This window comes from Dunckerocampus dactyliophorus, chromosome 16 (genome assembly GCF_027744805.1).
Source record: "Dunckerocampus dactyliophorus isolate RoL2022-P2 chromosome 16, RoL_Ddac_1.1, whole genome shotgun sequence".
Taxonomy (NCBI): Eukaryota; Metazoa; Chordata; class Actinopteri; order Syngnathiformes; family Syngnathidae; genus Dunckerocampus; species Dunckerocampus dactyliophorus.
In genome coordinates this window covers 13,726,217-13,747,932 of record NC_072834.1, presented here as the reverse complement: position 1 = coordinate 13,747,932, position 21,716 = coordinate 13,726,217, and the positions used below count along the sequence as shown (strand labels likewise).

The 21,716-nt window shown below is 45.1% G+C and overlaps 5 protein-coding genes across 7 annotated transcripts; 3 read left to right on the top strand and 2 right to left on the bottom strand.

Annotated features, from left to right (window-relative positions):
• Positions 1 to 183: 183 nt before the first annotated feature.
• On the top strand, positions 184 to 3,245 carry ca4c (carbonic anhydrase IV c). Its single transcript, XM_054755751.1, has 7 exons — positions 184 to 235; positions 893 to 940; positions 1,823 to 2,205; positions 2,383 to 2,475; positions 2,537 to 2,603; positions 2,678 to 2,841; positions 2,959 to 3,245. Exons 1-7 carry the CDS (start codon positions 184 to 186, stop codon positions 3,142 to 3,144), a joined length of 993 nt encoding a protein of 330 aa, XP_054611726.1. The 3' UTR covers positions 3,145 to 3,245.
• Positions 3,094 to 13,770, bottom strand: asl (argininosuccinate lyase). The gene is made up of 17 exons (XM_054756006.1): positions 13,697 to 13,770; positions 13,299 to 13,357; positions 12,879 to 13,073; positions 12,429 to 12,512; positions 10,816 to 10,872; positions 10,643 to 10,740; positions 10,495 to 10,572; positions 10,328 to 10,405; positions 9,136 to 9,188; positions 8,974 to 9,036; positions 8,781 to 8,895; positions 4,507 to 4,591; positions 4,374 to 4,433; positions 4,221 to 4,304; positions 4,054 to 4,134; positions 3,842 to 3,948; positions 3,094 to 3,568 (listed from the first exon to the last, which is right to left on the bottom strand). Exons 2-17 carry the CDS (start codon positions 13,311 to 13,313, stop codon positions 3,421 to 3,423), a joined length of 1,401 nt encoding a protein of 466 aa, XP_054611981.1. The 5' UTR covers positions 13,314 to 13,357; positions 13,697 to 13,770; the 3' UTR covers positions 3,094 to 3,420.
• Positions 13,771 to 13,934: 164 nt separating this feature from the next.
• On the top strand, positions 13,935 to 16,124 carry crcp (calcitonin gene-related peptide-receptor component protein). Its single transcript, XM_054756018.1, has 6 exons — positions 13,935 to 13,984; positions 14,404 to 14,440; positions 14,551 to 14,649; positions 14,747 to 14,841; positions 14,921 to 14,978; positions 15,112 to 16,124. Exons 1-6 carry the CDS (start codon positions 13,977 to 13,979, stop codon positions 15,238 to 15,240), a joined length of 426 nt encoding a protein of 141 aa, XP_054611993.1. The 5' UTR covers positions 13,935 to 13,976; the 3' UTR covers positions 15,241 to 16,124.
• Positions 14,454 to 21,678, bottom strand: tmtops3b (teleost multiple tissue opsin 3b). Of its 3 annotated transcripts, none has more exons than XM_054756011.1 (5): positions 21,056 to 21,678; positions 20,700 to 20,871; positions 20,400 to 20,633; positions 20,189 to 20,339; positions 14,454 to 14,859 (listed from the first exon to the last, which is right to left on the bottom strand). In XM_054756011.1, the coding sequence occupies exons 1-4, from the start codon at positions 21,640 to 21,642 to the stop codon at positions 20,217 to 20,219; spliced, it is 1,116 nt and encodes a 371-aa protein (XP_054611986.1). In that variant the 5' UTR covers positions 21,643 to 21,678; the 3' UTR covers positions 14,454 to 14,859; positions 20,189 to 20,216. The 3 variants fall into 3 exon arrangements, with proteins under 3 accessions (XP_054611986.1, XP_054611987.1, XP_054611985.1); XM_054756012.1 differs by lacking the exon at positions 14,454 to 14,859 and having other exon boundaries at positions 15,102 to 20,339; positions 21,056 to 21,224; positions 21,294 to 21,678; XM_054756010.1 differs by lacking the exon at positions 14,454 to 14,859 and having other exon boundaries at positions 15,102 to 20,339.
• On the top strand, positions 16,419 to 20,141 carry LOC129169512 (protein-tyrosine sulfotransferase 1-like). The gene is made up of 6 exons (XM_054756013.1): positions 16,419 to 16,659; positions 17,337 to 17,865; positions 17,933 to 18,091; positions 18,187 to 18,440; positions 19,493 to 19,685; positions 19,765 to 20,141. The coding sequence occupies exons 2-6, from the start codon at positions 17,458 to 17,460 to the stop codon at positions 19,798 to 19,800; spliced, it is 1,050 nt and encodes a 349-aa protein (XP_054611988.1). The 5' UTR covers positions 16,419 to 16,659; positions 17,337 to 17,457; the 3' UTR covers positions 19,801 to 20,141.
• Positions 21,679 to 21,716: the final 38 nt, after the last annotated feature.

The window sequence follows — 21,716 nt, the reverse complement described above, 5'->3', positions numbered from 1 at the left end:
GTATGTTAGCATACAATAATGAATTTTACAAAATGAAGCCTTTCCCAGCAGGTGTCCCTGGGTTTTTTGTTCCACACAAACACACCCACCTCATTAGCAGCTCCCGCCCTCCTGCAGCTCTTAAGGTCAGGGGGTTGCCAGCAGAAGAACCATCAGTGTTTTGTTCTGAAGCTGGAGCCCATCATGGATCTACTCTGCCTGATAGTTGGTCTTTATCTTCTCTCTCTGTGCACAGGTAGGACGTTGCAACATCTTTGTAGATGAACTTTAACTGACTACAACGGGGGTGTCCAAAGTGCAGCCCGGGGATCTATATTTGGCCTGCAGCTTGTTAATTAGCCCTCGACTTATATGAATGCAATAAATGAGATTAGATATTACACAAAATAGTTTTGTCACCTGGTAACACAAAGCTAAGATGTGGATGTTTTGTTCAGATTAGCATATATTGACCTACATTGGCATTTATTGGATATTACACAAATTAGCTCTGTCACCTGTAACACAAAGCTAAGACGTGGATGTTTGGTTCAGACAGTTTAGCTTATTTAGCATATATTGATCTACATTGGATTGCCAACGTGGAATTTGTCCCAATACTTTTATCCATATGATGGACATGATAGGGAACAGACTATTTACCCTTGGTTTCAAAGGTTGTTTAATTGTCACATGACCAAAGACAAGAGGGCTGTGTTATCATCTGAGTGACACAGGTGTAGCCTGCACCTGGGTGTTGTCTCATGAGAACGCAGCATCTCATAAGTTCTCACCAACACACAATGTCATGTTGTGTGTGGGAGGCCAAGGGTGAATGAGAAGGTGCCAAACATCCGTTATTAACCAGAGAAGATCAAATAATTGATGATAATGTGTGTTTGTGTGTGCACAGCTCAGTGGTGTTACCAGAACCAGTACTCCTGTGATGACACCTGCAGAGGTAAGACTGCATGGATGTGTCTCAATTGGGGCACTCACGTACTAAGGCTTAAGTCTTTTGAGTGCATAAGTGCGTTCACACTGACATGTATGACAAACTGCAGTGCACTGTCAGTACCCGGATGACGCACGCAAAATGTGCAGTGATGAACACTTGACTCAACAGTTGCCATTTTGGCTACGTAGCAGAGAGGGAGGGACTAACTTCAGTGGTTGCAATTCACCATGAAAAAAGAGAGAAGAGGAAGTGGGTAAATACTGTGATTCTCATTTCCAGTAAAAGCAACGACGTAATGGTTTTGGGCCAGCACTACATTATGTACACAGTGTACATAGTATACCTTTTGAAGCATACTGACTGGGGTGACCAAACCCACAATGGTGGTTGAAATTCCCAAGCTCTTGCAACTTTAGAGGTCACATTTTGCCTGACAATAAAAAAAGTATTTGACTTCTGGTTCCTGTGTCATTCTGTCTTTGGAATCACTTTGACCATTTGGAACGTTCTCCCTTTGGAAGTTGTGTCTTTGGTTATAGATAGTATTTTGTACCGTAATATAGAAATTTAGGCAATTAAGGCATCTTTGAGTAAACTTTGAGTATCCCATTTCAGGGCCAAGTGTCCAGGTTTTCGGTAATCAAAATATGGTCACCCTTGTACTGTATTCCATTTGAAACACAGCCCGACTATAAGTTCATCTGTGATGTAGTGACATTTTACACCAGGGGGAGGCGCTTCCAGCAGCCACTTCATTAGGTACACAGTTCCGTGAGATCAGGAAAATTATCATTTTGTCTTGTCTTACAAAAAGTAGAATGTTAAATAGGGTACCGAACGAAGTGAAACTTTGTCAGTCCATTTGTGATGCATGCTGTCATGTAGACCCGGGTCACTGGTCGGCCCAGTTTCCTCGCTGTGGAGGACTACGCCAGTCTCCCATCAACATCGTGAGCAGCAAAGTGCACATGAACACGGCACTGCCTCCCCTGGAGTTCATAGGTCACACAGACCGGATCAACATCACCGTGGAAAACAAAGGACACTCTGGTGATGCGCCATCCACCATCTTGACTCACCATTATGGCTCTTCATTCTTCTTCTTCTTCTGTTCCCTTGCAGCTCACTTTCACCTTCCTCAGTCCGTCAGACTGACTGGAGGAGCTCTGCCAGGTCACTACAGGGCCGCTCAGTTTCACTTCCACTGGGGGGCCAGCGGGACACCTGGATCAGAACACACCATCGATGGAGAGAGGTTCCCTATGGAGGTAAACACACTGGATGCACCCCCTCAGGAACTAAGTACACAGTATGCACAGTATACTTATTGAAGTGTACTTCTATTTAAGACACAGCCTCAGGACTGCATACCTATATAAACACACACAATGACTTACGTGAAATATTGTTTCAATGAGCCAATCATGAGCTTGTGTGTGCATCAGCTTCACATCGTACACATCAAGGAGCCCTACGGATCTTTGACAGAGGCAGAACATGACATGTCGGGAATTGCCCTGCTGGCCTTCCTGTTTGAGGTACTGCTAACTTCTTCAGCATGTTAGCGTGTGTGGACAGATGATGGTTTTCTGCCGACAGGAAACGAGCGAGGATCATCCTCACCTGGATGCTGTCATAGCAGCTTTGGGCCAAGTGCAGCATAATGGTACACATGATGCCAGTACAGGAGGCGGAGGACCAGCAGACTTTCTTTCACTTATACTCTTCTTCCTCACCAAGGCACCACAGCAGTGATAGCAAACTTTCAGCTCAGCGACATTATTCCCTCCTCCAAGGACCTGCACGCCTACTACCGCTACGTGGGCTCCATGACCACGCCGGGATGTGAGCAAGCCGTAGCCTGGACCGTCTTCCACCAGAGGCTGGCAGTCAGCAGTCGGCAGGTGAGACCCTCAGTGGACGCTCACCTTCATCATCTCACACACACACACACACACACACATATATATATGCATAGATTATGGGAGTTCAACCTTAAAGAAATATCCCATTCTCCTCAGCTGGATGCCATCGTCCAGCAGTGTCGCTTCTGGACAGGACAGCCCATGATGGACATCTTCAGGCCCACTCAGCCCCTTGATGGACGGGTCGTGTACCGGTCCAACTTGGCTGCAACTCTGAAAGCAACCCGCTTGTGGTTTGATGCTTTCTCTCTGGTGCTCACAACATTGGTTCTGATCCAGTAATTAAGCACACCCCCGCCCCACAAATTCATATTTGACTATTTTCTCTAATTCTTTAATATATTTTATTAGATTAAATTATAGAAATGTTAACAATTTAGATTAGTGCATAGTAATTTGCCATAGTGCATCTTAATTTGTAATTATTAAGTAAATTAACTGTGATTCTTGTCTACAATATTAATAATAAAACTGCACACAGTACATTTTCCTGCTTCAATCATGATTTATTTCCAGCCAGTAAACCTGATTCAGAGTTAAAAGGTGTGAACGCTTTCACTAGTGTTTTTTCTGTTGCGTCAGCCACGTGCGCAGGTGTTGTACCTGTTCCCCAACACTGCTCCTGGCCGTGCCACCTGTGGCGCTGTACTGCTCCACGCTGCTGCCGTAGTCCCACACAGACGCCACGTCGCTTTCAAACAGCGGGCTGGAGACACAGACAATGTCATGACTGACTGACTGTACATGTGTCATAGAGAGTGTGTGAACGCATGTGTGTGAGAGTGCGTAAGTGTGCCGTAGTGTGTGTGCTTGTGTGTGTGTGTGTGTGAAAGAGTGTGTAAGTGAGTGAGTGTGTGTGTGTGTGTGAGTGAGTGAGTGAGTGTGTGTGTGTGTGTGTGGCAGTGTATGTGTGAGACAGTGTGATTGTGTGCATCTGTATTTTTGAAGACAATATGTGTGTGCGGTTAGAGACAATCACCTGATAGCGGCCAGGTCTTCCAAGGTGAGTTGGGTCAAGGTAATATTTCGTGACTCAGCTGTGAACACAACTTTACCCGACAGAGCGTGAGCGTCCCTGAACGCCACCTGGAAACATTTAAACATACACTTGGCGGTCACTTCTTTAGGTACACAATGTATGGACCATTAATTGAATGTGTTTATGATGGACGTGATGAAGGAGCATCTCACCCCCTTCCTGACCAGGTAGTACGCAAGGTCAGTCGCCAACATGTCCGCACTTAGAGCCGCCTCCATCACGCTCACATTGATCTGAAACAGAAGTGCACAGACCACCTCCACATCACCTGCAAAGTACTTTATGACGTGGAGAAAATGGAGAAGCTTTGACCTCTGACCTTGAGGGTGGAGATGACCCCAGTGGTGACCTGCAGCACGGCGTGGACAGAGTCATAGCAGTCAAACATGGCCTCCTTGTCTTCCTGAGGAACACACCCACCACGCAAACACCTCACAAAGGTCATATGGAGAGGTGAAGGTCATGTTGGTACCTGCAGGTCCTTGTTGTACGAACTCGGCAGGCCCTTCAAGGTCATCATGAAGCCTGCACACTGCAACGACACAGTACATCAAACGCCACCTAACATTCAATGCATCGTTTCGGTGAAAAGCAAGAGGTCTTACTCTGCCAAAGACTCGTCCTGCTTTGCTTCTGATCAGCTCCAAACTGTCAGCGTTCTTCTTCTGGGGCATCAAACTGCTGCCTGTGCTGCACATGTACACATGCAAACATGTTTAAAAAATGCTTTAAGTCACGACAATGAGTCCTTCAAGTAGTGCAGCATATAGAAAAATTTAAGTGTGTGGGGGGCCACTTTAATATTTGAAACCATACACTTCAAGACGCACCAGTCATCGGCCATTTTGGGGGGGATTTGGGCCGTTTGTAGTTTTTGTTTTCTGTGATATGTGCCATAGTAAAAAAAAAAAAAAAGCGGGCCGCATTTGACTGTGATGTCATGTGATGATACACAAGTAGCAGGAAGGAACATTTGTTCTTTGTTTGACTGTGATGTCATGTGATGATACACAAGTAGCAGGAAGGAACATTTGTTCTTTGTTTGCCCCCCACTACAGGTGTCAAGTGACTGCTAAAAACACACAAACACTTCAGTGACAAAGACATGGCGACCAGATAACAAATGTGTGTGGTAAACACTAACACTGTGTGTGTGTTACATCATGTCATTGATCCCTTTACAAGCACTGTGCACACAAGTACACAAAGACACAAAACCACGCACATCCCACTAAAATTTGTGATTCCTGTGCTGTACCTCAAATGGAATACATCCATCAATGCACTTCAATCAGAGTACTATATACATTATGTACTTAATTCCTCAGCAGACACGTGCACAGACATTTTGTGGGGCAGTTGCTCAAGCTAGGAAAAAAAGGGCATCCAACACAAAAATGATTTATAAAATTATTATTAGCATTATTATAAATTACAATTATATATACAGTATATATATATATACACACACACACACACACAAGGCTGCCAAAAATAGCGTGTTAACAGCGGTAAGTAATTACATTACATTAATATTAATTACATTTTTTTGCGTAATTACTGCATGCACATCATGTCAAGCCAAACCTTAAGATGGAAGACTCAGGCACAATAGTGTCCCCCACTGTCATACAGAGTCTGACACTCTTTAATAACTTTGTTCTGACCTGAACATATCAACAGCAGTGCAATTCCAAAACCATATACTGTATGTACCTCCAACTCACAAACACGTCTCTAGTCAGCTCGTCCTGGGAATGACACTTCCTCATTGTCACTAGACGACAGTGACTAACGTAAGTCTTACTGCTGAATTACAAACGGCTACATTTAAGTATGTTCGGAAATCCCAGAAAATACATCTACACGCAAAACATGTGAATTCAACTTAAATTACCTGGTGTCTTTGAACACAACCCATCATGGCTCTTAACAACACAGTTAAAGTGTGATTCAAATGTTCTGCTACTATTGCAGAGACTAGTGCTAGCTTAAAATGGACTCTCGAATGTATTGGTAGCCAATGGAGAGAAAAGAGAACTGGAGTGATATGAGCATGTTTTGGAGCATTAGTGAGGAGGCGAGCAGCTGCGTTTTGCACCAACTAGAGCCTGCAGAGGAGGGACTGATTTACTCCAGTATAGAGGGCAATAATGAGTCTAGAGCTGATGAATGCATGTACTGTATTGTTTTTTCAAGGTCCGCTCTTGATAAATAGGGTTTTACCTTTGCCAGGAGTGTAAGGTGGAAAAAAACTGCTCTTACTACAGAACTGATTTGTTTAACAAACTTCAGACTACTGTCAAATATCACACCAAGGTTCTTCATAGCAGGAGCAAAAAGAGGGGTAGAAGTGTTAAAATTGGGTGCACTGTAAGATGAATCAAGGCTAAAAACAACACACTCTGTTCCTTCATTTAATTGAAGTTCTGTGACAGCCATTATTTGATGTCGTGCAGACAGCTGTGGAGGGGATCTAGTGCATTCTTGTCACTCAGCATTTATGGTAGGTAGAGCTGTACATTATCAGAATAAAAATTAAAATGGACATTGTGTCTGGAGGTGATTGGTCTTAATGTATTGTATGCATTTATGCCTGTATTGTATAGTGAAAATAAGGTAGGCCCAAGGATTGAACCCTGGGGCACGCCAGTGGAGAGGGGAACGACTGTAGAGGAAAAATCATTGAGCATTACTGAAAAATGTCCTGTTAGTGAGACATGACAGCAGTTATACTATGCAATGAAATTCTTATTCTGTTCATTCTCCCAAGAAAAGAAAGAAAACACAAGAAAAAGAATAAGAACATAAGAAACATACAGTATGTACCAATAAATTAAACAACAACAACAGAAGAGACATTAATACAGATAAATAATACAAATAAATAAATAAATAAATAAAGTGCTATGAGTGTGTACGTGTGTTGCGTGCGGCGTGTGTGAGTGCTTCATTGAGAAGCCTGATGGCCTGTGGGTAAAAGCTGTTTGCCAGCCTTGTGGTCCTGGACTTCAAACTCCTGTAGCGTCTGCCTGACGGTAGGAGTGTGAATAATGAGTGTTGTGGATGTGTGCTGTCCTTGATGAGGTTGTGTGTTCTGCGTAGGACTCTAGATTTATAAATGTCTTGCAGTGAGGGGAGGGCTGCCCCAACAATGTTCTGTGAGGTCTTGATCACCCGCTGGAGTGCCTTCCTATCACGTGTTGTACAGTTACCGTACCAAACAGTGATGGAGGCAGTAAGGACACTTTCCATAGTGCATCTGTAGAGGCAACTAAGGATTATGGTGGACATGCCAAATTTCCTCAGTCTTCTCAGGAAGTACAGTCTCCTTTGGGACTTCTTCAGAATTTGTTGGGTGTTGTGAGACCAGGTGAGGTCCTCGCTGATGTGTGCCAAGGAACTTGAATATAGCGGCCAAAATACCGACTCAAGCAGAAGCTTCATGCACGAAAAAGTTTTGTTTTTTAATCAATGAAGCCATCGTGTGTAGACTTTAATTACTGAGTCCTAGCTCAGTCACAATCATTCACAAGATCCACACAAACTGTCAGTTGTTCGACATAAAAAAAGCCGTCTTCTTTGGAGCTTGCTACTACAGTGACACCGTTTATTTCCTGGTGTGAGACAATGTGCACTGGTCAATACGGTAATGCCGCTTGTTGTGGGGAAGGAGAGACTCACGTCACCGATGCACTTTAAATCGCTTTATTAACAGCGGAGAACACTGCAGGACTTTACATCCACGCCAACATAAACACACTTCCCAACTCTCTCGACACACACAGCTAGCACTGAGCCTAGCTCTCCTGCTCGTGACGTCACACCATCACTTCCTGATGAACTAAAGCTGTAATGACACTCTGCCGTATATATAGTAGCACAGCTTTGTTTTGTGGGTGGTGTAGAATAACAAGCCTAGTTGTTCTTTACAACTTTTATCCGCAGTCCCACAGTGCCCTCTACTGGTCAACATGTAACAGTATAATTATATGTATCTGCAAACACAACAAGCTTCTAATCACAGACATGATAATGAAGTTGAAGAAAAAAGTAGCGGCTTACACACCAGAAATTACAGTACATAAAAATATGCAATATACAACTGATGTCTGACTTATCTTGGAGTAAATTGAGCCATAATTTAGTTATCTTTCTCCTTGGTATATGTTCATTGTACAGTTAGCTAGTTAAGTGAAATATCAGATTTTTTTTTATATGTAACTTAATTTATGCATTTGTGTGCATGCAGTTGTCATGTTCTTCCTCATTTTCTTGATAAAATGCCTTAATAAATTCCTCTAAAAAGCACTTTGGACATGCAATTATGTGTATTAATGTTTCAAATGATGATAGGTGAGTTTGAAAAACAAATACATTTGCTTGTATTAACTTAGATAAAAAGGTATAAAATATATAAATAAAATTTTAAAAATAAATGAAGGAATAAATAAAGTAAAAATAAAAATGACAAATAAAAGTGCAAAAAATAAAAAATGACTTTAACAAAAGTGTATAATATACAAATAAATAAAACTAAAATGACTCAAGTTTTAATCTTGCAAGATCTTGCAACATCCAAGTACTGACTACTGAACAAGTACTGATTTTTTTGAACGCACTTATGCACTCAAAAGTCTCCAGTAAGAGTAAGTATGCAAGTGCGGCAACTGGGATACAGTAATGGCCACCATGGCAACAAGAGAGATACTATCCATATTAGAAGTCAGTTTAACGTCACAATGATTTTGAAGGTAAAATGACAACATATTGTTGCTTTGAATCTATCAGAACCTTTATTTGTTCATGGACTAACTGTTCTCGTGCACATACAACAAAGCTATCACGAGATATTTGATGATATCATTACCAAACTGACCTGTAGGCATCAGAGAGTGTGACGAATGAGAACTCTTTGGTGCTGTAAAGCAGAAGGTCCTCAGCCATCTTACTGAGGTGAGTCAAACACAGCGAGGCCCAGAACAAGAACTCCACTGGTGCACACACAAACACACACACACATAAATAATGGGAATTTGATAGACAGCTGACTGACTTGCTGTTCAACGCACCAACAAAATCTCGTTGTGCGGTGGCGTCCATGCTGTTCAAGCTGATCTCATCAAAAGACAACTCTGTCAGCAACACACACTCCTTTCACTCATTTCATTAAAAATCACAAGTGAAATCAAACACCAACACTGAGAACTTTGCATCTTTTTGGACGGTCTGACCTTTTCTTAGCAGCTCCCTGTCAATGTTAAACGGTGTTCCAGCGATGGCACCACTGAAAACGACAGGAAGTGATCACATACTGCATATGTTGTTAAAGGCCCTGTCACACCTTGACGATTTAGCCAGCGTACGCCAACAACGTATGAAAAATTTGGGCAATACGATGGCGTACGTGGAATACGTTATGGGTAAGTTTTGTATAAGTTAAGAGCACGCTGAAGCACGCCGGCATACGTCGTAGTACGTCCAAGTCGTCCAAAAATTTTGTGCATGCACAAAACTTTTCAACGTATGTCAACGTATGATTCATAAGCCCCGCATACGCGGGCAATAAGTTATGTGATCGTTGACGCCCGTTCACACACGTTATTTGTAAGTTACGCACAAGTCGTAATACGTCAAGATAATACCAAGCGTACCTTTGCCTTCTTGTCCACTCTCCGGTAGTCAGTCTTCTTGATGTCCCAGAGGATGGTGTTCTCACGAAGGAAATCACACATCAGCTGCTCCTCTTGGACATTGAGACAAAACTGTGTCTTCTTGGCTCTCTTCTTGGCAAGGGTTGGCTGAGAGGAGATGGAGGCCACTGGGGAAGCCGCTTCCGATACCACTGACGATGCCTGAAAGGCGTTAGAACCTGTGTCATCTCCATCAGAGTGAGAGTGGAAGGGGGAGGCTGTGGGTGGTGATGGAGCCTTCTTACGTCCACGTCCACGTCCACGTCCACGTCAACGTCCTTGCCCTCAGCCTCCGTCACTGTCCTGATACTTCTTGTCAGCGGTCTTCGAAATTTTCTTCAGCATGATGGTGATGTTGACACTGCGATGTCTAGTGAGGTAATGATTTGAGTCATCAAGTGGCAGCCTTTTTATAGGCTACAGCACGTGATCGTCGGCCATATGCTGCCGTGTGGTTTGCATAAGTTAGACTGGCGTTGGGCATAAGTTGTGAATGCCGGCAACACACTACGCATTCGTTGGTATAAGTTGTGTATAAGTTATAGAAACGTTCTATATAAGTTACTAATACGTCATGTATACGTCGAATTTGTTATGAATACACTATGTATACGCCCAAAATTGAAAAAAACATTGACAGTTCAACGTATGCCATCAAAATGATCACGTCGGGCATGCGCTGGCTAAATCGTCAAGGTGTGACAGGGCCTTAAGTGAGCCAAGGTGTGTATACCTGCCCAGAGGTAAGACGTTGACTCTCCTCTTGATCTCCTGCAGACGTTCCACGTCCCGCCTCAAAGCCACGGCGTAGCTTCACGTCCAGCAGGACGCAAGGAGTAAGAAAGGAAAGAAGTGAGCCGCTGACCGTCATGTGAAGACAAGACAAGACTTGAAGCTGACCTCAGGATCCAGTGGCTCCATCTGATTGGCTGAGCTCTTTGCATGTGTGTGTAACCAGGAAACAGCACATCCATCTCTCTGGGATTCAAACAAGCATTTAAGAGATGTCATGTGCACAACTCAGCGCGTCCATGCGGTATGGCCTTACGCAGCGGCCCGCTCCACCATGGTGGAGATGAGCAGCAAAGCGCTGTCCATCAGGGTGGAGATGGCGTCACGCAGCCACAGGCGCATGTCGGTCACCACCTGAGGCGGGTCACACCAACATTTGTGAAGGAGCCAAAAAGAAAGTGACACACATTCCCCTAACCCTGCCTCAACCTGGTCGTTCCTGCTCCTTCCTGTGTGCAGCTTCCCCGCAGCGGTGCCTATCAGCTCCTGCAAACACAGACACACACACAGATAGATAGATGTACTATATGCATACATATACAGTGGTGTGAAAGAGTTTGCCCCCTTCCTGGTTTTTATTTTTATGCATGTTTGTCACACTTAAATGTTTCAGGTCATCAAATTTATTGGAACTATTAGTCAATAACAACACAAGTGAACACAAAAGACAGTTTTTAAAAAAGAAACTTTTTATTATTATGGGAGAAAAAAAACAAACCTACAAGGCCCTGTGTGAAAAAGTGACAACCCCGCCCCCTGTTGTCCTCCACCCCAGGCCTGTTTTGCTGCTTTTGGACCTGAAAGAGTTACTGTGATAAATGGAACCATGAATTCTGCTATCAATCAAAAAATCCTGAAGGAGAATGTCCGGTCATCTGTTCGTGACCTCAAGCTGAAACGAACTTGGGTTCTGCAGCAGGACAATGATCCAAAACACACCAGAAAGTCCACCTCTGAATGGCTGAAGAAAAACAAAATGAAGACTTTGGAGTGGCCTGGTGAAAGTTCTGACCTGAATCCTATTGAGATGCTGTGGCATGACCTTAAAAAGGCGGTTGATTAGTTGCTTGAAAACCCTCCCATGTGACTGAATTACAACAATTCTGCAAAGATGAGTGGGCCAAAATTCCTCCACAGCACTGTAAGAGACTCATTGCAAGTTATCACAAAGGCTTGATTGCAGTTGTTGCTGCTAAGAGAGGCCCAACCAGTTATTAGGTTTAGGGAGAAATCACTTTTTCACACAGGGACATGTAGGTTTGGAGTTTTTTTCTCCCTCAATAATAAAAAGTTTCATTTCAAAACTGCATTTTGTGTTCAGTTGTGTTGTCAATGACTAATATTAAAATTTCTTTGATGATCTGAAAAAAATTTTAAAAGTAGCTCGCAGGCTGAAAAAGTGTGAGCAGCCCTGATCTGAAACATTTAAGTATGACAAACATGCAAAAAAATAAGAAATCAGGAAGGGGCGAACACTTTTTCACACCACTGTATACACACATATACATATACTGTAAATATATATATTTGTCTCATGGCCATTTCTTCTTTTTGCATTTTGAAACTCGACTTAGTACCTCATCAAGATCCATCCATTTTCTATACCCCTTCTCCTCTTTAGGGTCGCGGGGGCATGCTGGAGCCTATCCCAGCTGACTTCGGGCGACATGCGGGGTTCACCCTGGACTGGTCGCCAGTCAATCGCAGGGCACATATAGACAAACAACCATTCACACTCACATTCATACCTATGGACAATTTAGAGTCGCCAATTCGCCCAATTGGAATGTGGGAGGAAACCGGAGTAGCCGGAGAAAACCCACGCACGGGGAGAACATGCAAACTCCACACAGAAATGCCCAAGGGAGAATCAAACCCAGGTCTTCCCGATCTCCAGACTGTAACTGTGTTGGCCAACATGCTAACCACTAGACCACTGTGCGGCCCCTCATCAAAATCCAACAGTGCAAAAAGTAAATTCTTGCAATTTTTCAACTAATCTTAACATTTTGATCAAGAGTGTAGATGTATCGATAGATCACCTTGAGTCTGCGCTCATTGGCAGTGTGTATGTCTTCGTCGTCAGCTTTGATCACAAACACACCTTTGGTCCACTCCTCAGAGATCTGCAGGCGCACATGTGGACCACATTCAGTAAGATCAGAACCAACAAAAACCATTAAGAACATGGACATGAAAGTGTTGGTCCCAGCATCTTGTGCATGTGGAGAAAAGTGGATTCTTGCTGTTTGTTCTCTGCATTATGTGTCCCTAGATAGCTGCAGGGCCCCTAACCTTTCAACTCAGACCTGGATGTGTGAGTCAAGCGTCTGGCAGCTGCCATGTGACCTTGTTGCTGTGGTTCAGCTCACTTTGTGTCAGCAGAATGTGGAGGAATGTGGTGCCGCTGCATCTATAAACTTCCTATGGAACACACACACTGGGGGGGGGGGGGGGGGGAATCTACTATGTGTGTGTGCATGTGTGCCCACCTGGTCCAGCCCTTGTAGGATCTGTGTCCTCTCCTCTGTGGTGACCAGCTTGGCCCTTTCCAGAGCCTTCACGTAGGCTTTGCTGCCTCTCACGTCAGCATCCCACATCCTCTGGTCATAAGCGATGGACGCGTTAAAGCGCTCCATCACGGGGTCAGTGGCGCCCACAAAACGACCTCCCCACAGCTTGGATCCCTGACCGGCACACAGATGCAGTGTGTGTGACTAACACACTATTCAGTGGAAGTGAAGGATTTAAATGACATTACAAGAAGCAGACATAAAGTTCACAAAAGTTAAGCAGCTTAACTTCTGTCCAAACATGGACCCTTAGTGGTCACATTATTAAGCACATCAAACGTTCTGTCTTTAGATGTAAAAAAAAAAAAAAAAAAAAAAAAGTTTAGTTTGTTGTTTTACCTCAGCAGTGTCCATCTTGAATGCAGACAGTAGACTTTTTGTGGTTGTTGTTGAATGTGCTAGTAAATAAATTACAGTCAATATTAACCCTTTTAACACAGTCAAACAAACAGATAATCGCTTTCTGTTCGTTTAAGCTTTAAAGTACAATTTATAGAACTTTAAAAAGATTATTTGATAGAACAAACCAACGATCTTGCGTAGCTTGTATTGGCAACTATTATTACCATTGCTATTTTTCTATATCACTACTATAGCTGTACGTAGCTAGCAAACACTATGAAACAAATGTTCCTAAAACGTCTTCGGTCCACAGACTGGGTGCTGATAAATATAAATTAACATAAGAAAGCATAACGTTAGAAAAATAACAAATCATTTTTGAACAGATGACTCACCAAGCGTCAGGCGTGCTCACCTCTTGCTAGGTGGAGCGAAATGCGTGCTGGTATGTCGTCACAAAAAATACCTATGTGTTATCCCGATAAAAAAAAAAAAATTAAATCAATTAATTTGATGTATGCTGTTTTAGAAGTGCCGTGTGAAATTGTGATGTGTTTTACTTTTTAATTAGTTACACGGTTGCTAGTCACCAACCGCGGAACGAAGGAGGTCTAATCTCTTGTTTCACACGGACTATTTTTTTATGTTGGACCACATCTTAGAAAGCTTCGCAACATGGAAGTGTAAGAATATATTATTGTTTTATTCTATAGCTTTTTGTTTTACCAGTATGCGGTTAATTCATGTATTTATGATAATGTTGTAGAAATTGTGGTTTATATTAGATTTCTTCCGTTTCTGATGGTTGATCGATCAAAGCATGTAATATCACGAAATGAACTTAAAATTAACCTCCGTTTTCTGTACTGGTTTATTTTCTATACCGTCCTCATTAGTGTCACGGGTAAGCTGAAACCTATCCCAGCTGACTTTGGGCGAGAGGGGGACTCCACCCTGGACTGATTGCTAGCACATTCTATTGTATTAAATTGTGTATTCTGTCATAGAATAGATGACAAAGTACATGAACATGACAAATAGTAGACATAACCGAGTTAATGAATGTGTAATACTAAACTCAAAATGTTTTTTTCATAATTAGGAAAAATGCAAATGCTGCCATGCTCAGTAACTATGAGGTAAAGCTATATTTAATATATATGTTACTGTATATGCTTCATCTCATTCTTTTAATTTGAAATATTTTTACTGAAGTGATATTAAAATGATGTTGTTAAATGTGTGTCAGGTGTTCAAGCTGCTGACAGACCTGAAGGAACACAGGAAGGACAGCAGCAAGAACAAGCACAGCATTGGGCAGCAGAACCTCAACACCATCATGTATGAGGTAAGTGCATGACATCATCGGCTCTGTGCAGGACTCTCATTAAGATCTTCACTTGTATCTTACACACACTTGCCTCTCTCTTGTCTACGCTTGGCAGACGCTGAAGTACTTGTCCAAGACGCCGTGCAGCCGACAGAGTCCAGAGATAGTCAAGGAGTTTCTGTCCACCATGAAGCACCAGAAGCTGACAAAGTCAGTCAAAGCGTCTTCCTGAAGTCAAACATGAGACATACGTGAAGGTTGTCATATGATGTTGTGTGTTTATCGTCAGGGCTGAGAAACTGCAACTCATGAACCACAGACCACAGACAGCAGTGGAGATGCAGCTTGTGAGTGAATGTCTTCATCCTGTCCTATTTGTACAGACTACACTATTGTGTTCCCAGTAGAACATTCTCTGGTAGTGAGGTCCACAATCCATATACAATGCAAGGGAACATCATGTTGTCGTTTTCTGCTCAGATGGTGGAGGAGAGCGAGGAGCGCCTGTCAGAGGAGCAGATTGACAACCTCATCCAGACCATTTCAGAACTTTTACCTGGCAATCCTGAGCAGGAAGACGCTGCTCCTGCTGATACAGAGGTTCCTTGAGGACCACCAGAGGAGAACTTTAAAGCCTCTTGTGACAATTTTGTATTGCTGCTGAATGTGACCAACGTGAAGATGCATGATAGCGGTGCTGTTAAGGACGCTAAATGGTCTGTTTAGAGGAGGCTGTATCAACATTGCAGAATGGATGAGCAAACATTTGACTAGAGCCACCACAATGTGCAATGTTTTATTTTTATTACTTCAGCCAGATGGTCTTTGAATGTATCACAAAGGAAAGCAACAATTCGCTGAGGGGGGTGCAAAGCGCAGCCATTTTTTTCTTAAACTGTATATAACGTCTGAGAATTGTAACATGGGTTGGTTTACAAAATAAAAAATATCAAAATGGCCCCGCTAACTTTGAATCTTCCGTATGTGGCCCTCTGTGGGAAGTTTGGAAAAACCCAAATGGCAAAACAAAAATGTAACTTAAAAAAAATATCTTAAAATTGTGTGAGGAGTGTATGTTCTAAGCATTATCGTTTTAATGGACTAGATGCACAAGCTAGTCACACGTGCACCGATGTGTGGATGATGTCACATCACAGAACAATTGGCTGGACTTCCTGTTTGTTGCATCATTTTCCTGTTTTCACACACACTACTGTGAGGCAATGTGAAGGTTGCAGGATTTATTCCCAGAACAAGAAGTGACAATCGGCAACATTGAATAAAAAATTTTAGCCATTAACTTCATGTCATTGTATATGTATTTAAAAATGTTGCACAGAACAAATGTACTGTACTCAGTTCACAGTAACAGCTAATGTGTTGGCTAACACACAAATCAATCAACAGGCCATATCAAGCCAGTCAATGGCAGAAAAACGACGCAGCCATTATCTATCCATTATTTGCACCACATCCTGTGTGGCCATCTGCTAGTAAAATCAATCATTTATTATTTATTGGCATGTATTATTTAGCATGATTCATCTCAGCTCAGTGCTACCTTGTTGCTCTGCAAAGCTCATTAAAAGGCTAAGGTTGTAACAGTAAAGTGGAAAGTGCATGACATTGGATGGTCTTGGCTCCCATGGGGGTTTTCAGTGAACATAATCGATGAGGTAAAATAATTTTTATATCCAGCGCGGAAGTCGAAAGAAATATGTATTATGACGGAATACGCTCCACCAATAGGAAAGCTCCATGCAGATGTGCTCGACCAATCAGCGCTTAGCTCTCCCCGCTGCGTTGGTCTTTTCTTGTGTTTTTTCGTCCTCCATAGTGAACTGGACCTGAGCCTACTGGTCTAAAGTTCCACAATAACCAGTGGCTCTTCCCTGCTTTGTTGCGGGGCATCTTCGTGACTCAATGGCGCATAAATTTCCACTGGTATACTCGCTGCAGCAGAGAAGCTGAGAGGTTCCGAACGGTTCTGTTCTTCCATTTTTTTTCCTCCACATTTTTCAGTAGGGGGTGAGTCAAGTCCATTTGAACGGTTCCGATGTTTTCACGACGCCTGTTTGCGGCTAGCTAGCCAGTGTTGTGTCGTCTCTCGTTCACCTGATGACTCGGTGCCGACATGGCTCACAGCCCGCCAGATGTTGCTGGCCCTTCACGCGATGTTTGTGTATCACAGTGGACTTGTTGATATGTGTGCGTTGTGATGAGGAGGCCCGGTCCGCGGTCTATGGATCAGAACGGTTTTCTCTGAGAATATACAAGCCCATTTGTCAGCGTGCACGCGTTTCCTGGTCACCCCCCCATGCCGAATCAGTACCAGAACCACAAGGTAGTTCAGAGGAGTTAGCGCTAATGAACCTTCCCAGTCCAAACAACAAAGTTGGGAAAAAGAGGAAATGGATCCAACCCGAGGAAAGTGCCAGTCAGCACTTAGCGGGGCAGGAATGAGGAAGTGTGTGGTTCTGTTGGGTCGATAGTAACGTGAGCTGCTTGCTGGGCTCAAACTGTCAATGAGAGTGAAAACACCAGAGACGTTTAATTGGTGGCGGCGCCTTGCAAGGGTGTTATGAACTCTGATCTGATCCAATTCCCTGAGCAAGCTGACGAGCACTGAAGCGAGGGTTCTGAAGAGCTTTTAAAGAGAGCTTGGTCCACACCGGTGGTCACATGATGTGTTTCTGTTGTTTCAGGTGGACGAGATGTACTCGACCTGGCCGATGAGCGTGGCGGGGCCCACCTCGACCCACCCCTGAGTGTCCCGGCGCCTTCTGGACATCAGGCCTTACCGAGTGAGCCCGTTGACCTGCAAAAATGAGAGTGAGCAGGTCTAACATCCTCCTGGGCTCCGTCCTCCTTTGCTCTGCCTCATTGCTCTACCTGGGTCTCAGCGGCCTCGACTGCCCCCCCAAAAGCCACCGCTTGCGCTGGGCGGAGCTTCACAGAGCCTCGGCCAACCACAACACCTCGCTAATGGAGCACCTCCCAGAGGACACGCCCCTCATCTTCATCGGTGGCTTTCCCCGCAGCGGCACCACCCTCATGAGGGTAATGCTGGACGCCCACAATGCTGTGCGCTGCGGCGAGGAGACCCGCGTCATTCCACGCCTTCTCACCATGCGCGCCTCCTGGAGCCGCTCTGTCAAGGAGCGCATCCGGCTGGACGAGGCCGGCGTCACCGACCAGGTTCTGGACTCGGCTGTACGCGCCTTCCTGTTAGAGGTGACATCATCACACGTACAATGTCCCGGAAGTATCCACATCTGACATCACAGTGATGTTGTTGCAGGTGATCGTGGGTCACGGAGAACCTGCTCCTCGTCTCTGCAACAAGGATCCATTTGCCTTGAAGTCTCTGACTTACTTGGCCCACATCTTCCCTAAGAGCAAGTTTGTTTTGATGGTGCGAGACGGACGAGCCTCCATCCACTCGGTCATCTCTCGTAAGGTGCGACCATGGTGTCTGAGCCTCATCCGTGTTGCTATGGTGACATGATGTGTCTTCCTTCATCCACACTGACGACATGTCTGTCTCATCCTCAGGTCACCATCTCGGGCTTCGACCTCAACAACCACCGAGACTGTCTGAGCAAGTGGAGCGGCGCGGTGGAGACCATGTTCAATCAGTGCGTGGCGGCCGGCGAGGACCGATGTCTGCCCGTGCGCTACGAGCACCTGGTCCTCCACCCCGAGCAGGAGATGAGGAAGCTGCTGCACTTCCTGGAACTCCAGTGGGACCCAGCGGTCTTGCATCACGAAGAATTGATTGGCAAGGCTGGAGGCGTGTCTCTGTCCAAGTGAGTGTGGAACACCTTGACGTGTCCAGGTCTTAGGTCAAAGACCTCTACTGTGTCTCAAATTGAATACTTCTGTCACTACACTTCAATAGGTATACTGTGTACACTATGTACTTAGTTCCTGAGTGCACAAATTTTGACACTGTAGTGCTGGCCCAAGTCTATTACTCTCACACTTAGTAGTAATGACAATCGCTATATTTACCCGATTCTTTTTCTTCACTCCTTCTCAATGGTGAATTGCAACATTCCAGTTAGTGTCTCCCTTTCACTACAGTACATAGTGAAGATGGCCACCATTGAGGGTGCACTGCTCACTCAACATTTTGACCGTTTTGAGTGCAGCGTTCTGGTACTTACAGTGCACTGCATTTTGACGTACTTCTCAGTGTGAAGAAACTTATGCACTCAAAAGACTAAGGGGCTGTCCATACAGGAACGTTTTCAGGTTGAAACGGCAAAGTATTTTATCATTTAAGCCTTTCAAGCACACGGCAATGTTGTACTGGGCGCCCTGAAACGGTATTTTTGGAAAACGACTTAAAGAGTGGGGAAATCTAATAACGCCGGCTTGACGTTGCTGTGTAGACAAGCTAACCGGTACGTTCTGAAATCTATGACTTCACTGCCCCGCCATGGTCACATGATCAGAAGTGATCGCAGCCGACAAGCCAACATAAGATCTGAATATTTCAACTGTCATAACTCCCAGTCGACATTCTCCTGTTTTTTTTTGTGTTGCTCCAAAATGACCCGCAGAAGTAATTCCACTTTGTCATCAGTCTAGACAAGTTCTGGTCAAGCAGAAGACGACAGACTTTATGTACTTTATGTGTGCCTTATGTATTACATTGTTTTCACCCAGTGAGCCAACCTGAAAATGTTCCCGAGTGGAAGTGACTATTTATTGATCCGAAACTGTGTACGTAATGGGTTTTTTTCAACCCGGGGAAAAAAAAAACAGGAGAATTCTTGTGTAGACTAAGTGTAAGCACAGAAGTGCAAGACACACAGAGAAACCCTTCTGTTAACCTTGTTGTGACCTGGGGCAGAGTGGAGCGCTCCACAGACCAGGTGGTGAAGCCGGTCAACACAGATGCCCTGGTCAAGTGGGTGGGTCACATCCCAGATGAGGTGGTGGATCACATGGCTGAGATTGCCCCCATGCTGGCCCGCCTCGGCTACGACCCGCATGCCAACCCGCCTGACTACATGAGGTCGCCATCGCTGTCCAGTCGCTCACAGGTGAGTACTTTGTCCTCCTCACTGCCTCACAGGAAGTAGTTATAGCGAGGCACTCACCCTCTTTACCATCTCTCCTCAGACTTGGAAAGTAACAGAACCTCCTCGACCTGCTTAGGAGGACAAAAACGCTTTGGTTTTTTTTTTGATGCACCTTAAAGGCAGACTTCCTGTCCAGAGCTATAAATGCCTCACCGCCATGTTTTACATTTTGTTGTGGTCGTCAGCGTCTGGACAGAATGCCACTATGGACCAGGTTGTGACATCATGTGACCCCGCCCCTCTCCGCTGTCACCTCACCAAGAATGTGAAAGTTGAGTTTAGGACTTTTAAGATGTTTGACTATTTTCTTAATAAATTATTTTGGTGGTCCTCAGCAGGCGCCCTCTAGTGGTGCACACTGGCATGTCATCCTAGCATAAAGAATGTCAACTTCATTAAACTGCTGTTACGACTGCAGATCTCCTCTCTGGTTACTGTCGATCATTCCTAAAATGTGAAATGACCTTTCATCTCCACCAGCAGATGACGTCGTCATTGTGTGGTCGAGCAGGCAGCTGGAGGCGCAGCATCCTCACTAACGGGAGAGCTCTGGTGGTTTGCAGGGGGCGGGGCCTCTGAGCTGCATCCAATCATGTACCAGAAGCACCTGGAGAACTTGGACAAAACAAAAGCGAACCTTCAGGCGGCATGAGAGTCATGACACGCAGTCATTACCTGATGGTTGAGCGTGACGTAAACAAGTGGATTCAGCACCGTGCTGCTCTTCGCCAGCAGCGACGGGATCAAAGCAGCTGCAGGCGGCACGGCTTGAACACGTCCAAATGACGAGAGCATTGCCACCACGGCGTAAGGTGTCCAGCACAGCAAGTAGGCCGTCACCATGGCAACTACCAGCAGAAGCACACGTCCCTCCCTCCGTTCGGCCGAGTATGGGCCGGTCGTGGTAACCTGAAACGCACGTAAATACACCGCTTAGCCACGGTGGTTACACGAGATATCAAATGTCACACTCACCCGTGTGTCCAGCGCCCGTACGGCCACCAGGATGGAACCGTAGCAGAATATCATAAGGCCCAACGGCAGCAGAAGACAGAACACAAGCAAACACAGCACGTAGGAGCGGGCCCGGCCCGAGCGGTCGCCCCACTGGACGGAGCACGTGGTGCCGGCACCCTCCGGCCCGTAGCTGCATGCAAACATGACATGATACAGAACCATGACCAAAACGGATTATTTCAGCTAGAGCGCAGACCTGCACCAAGGTCCAAATGGAGCATACAGTACATTTATTCTTCAATAACTAGTCCAAAATAAGAGCAGGTCCAGTCTTCAACAAAATAATTAGGCTAAGGATGTTTGGTACCACCAACCTGCTCCAGCCCAAAAGTGGCGGCACCGTCCACGCCAGCGAGTAGAACCACGAAGCTGTCACAGCGAGCCGGGCCCTGCGGTAGCGAGAGGACCCTGGGCGAGTGCTGCGGCGTGTCACCCAGTACCGCTCCAAGGACAACAGAGAGAGAGAGACAAGAGACACCATGCCTGGGGGGAGTAGCATCCTGTTGCCATGACAACCAGCATGTTTCCACATGATGCAAACAGAAGACTCACCAAAAAGAGCGTTGGAGAAAGCGTACCAGCGGCACCCGGCCGACCCGCTCAGCCACTGTCCTCGCACGCTGGCCGCCAAACTCAGTGGCGTCCCGAAGACGCAGACGAGCATGTCGCTGGTGCTGATATTGACCAGCAACAGGTTGGATGGCGTGCGCAGCGCCGGGAAGCGTGCAAACACCGCTAGCACCAGGAAGTTGGAAAGGAAGCCCAGAAACAGGATGAGGCCCAGCACCACTGCCGCTGCTGTGTGACCCGCTCGGCTCAGTGCTCCACTGGCGTAAAGTACCACGGTACTGATGTTGCTGTGCTGCAAGGCGGTCTCCATGTCAACCTGGGCATCAGTCATTCCATCTAAAGACCAACTGAGGTTCTACACAGACCCACTAACACTGACACTTAAATATGGTGGAGCTAAGAGGG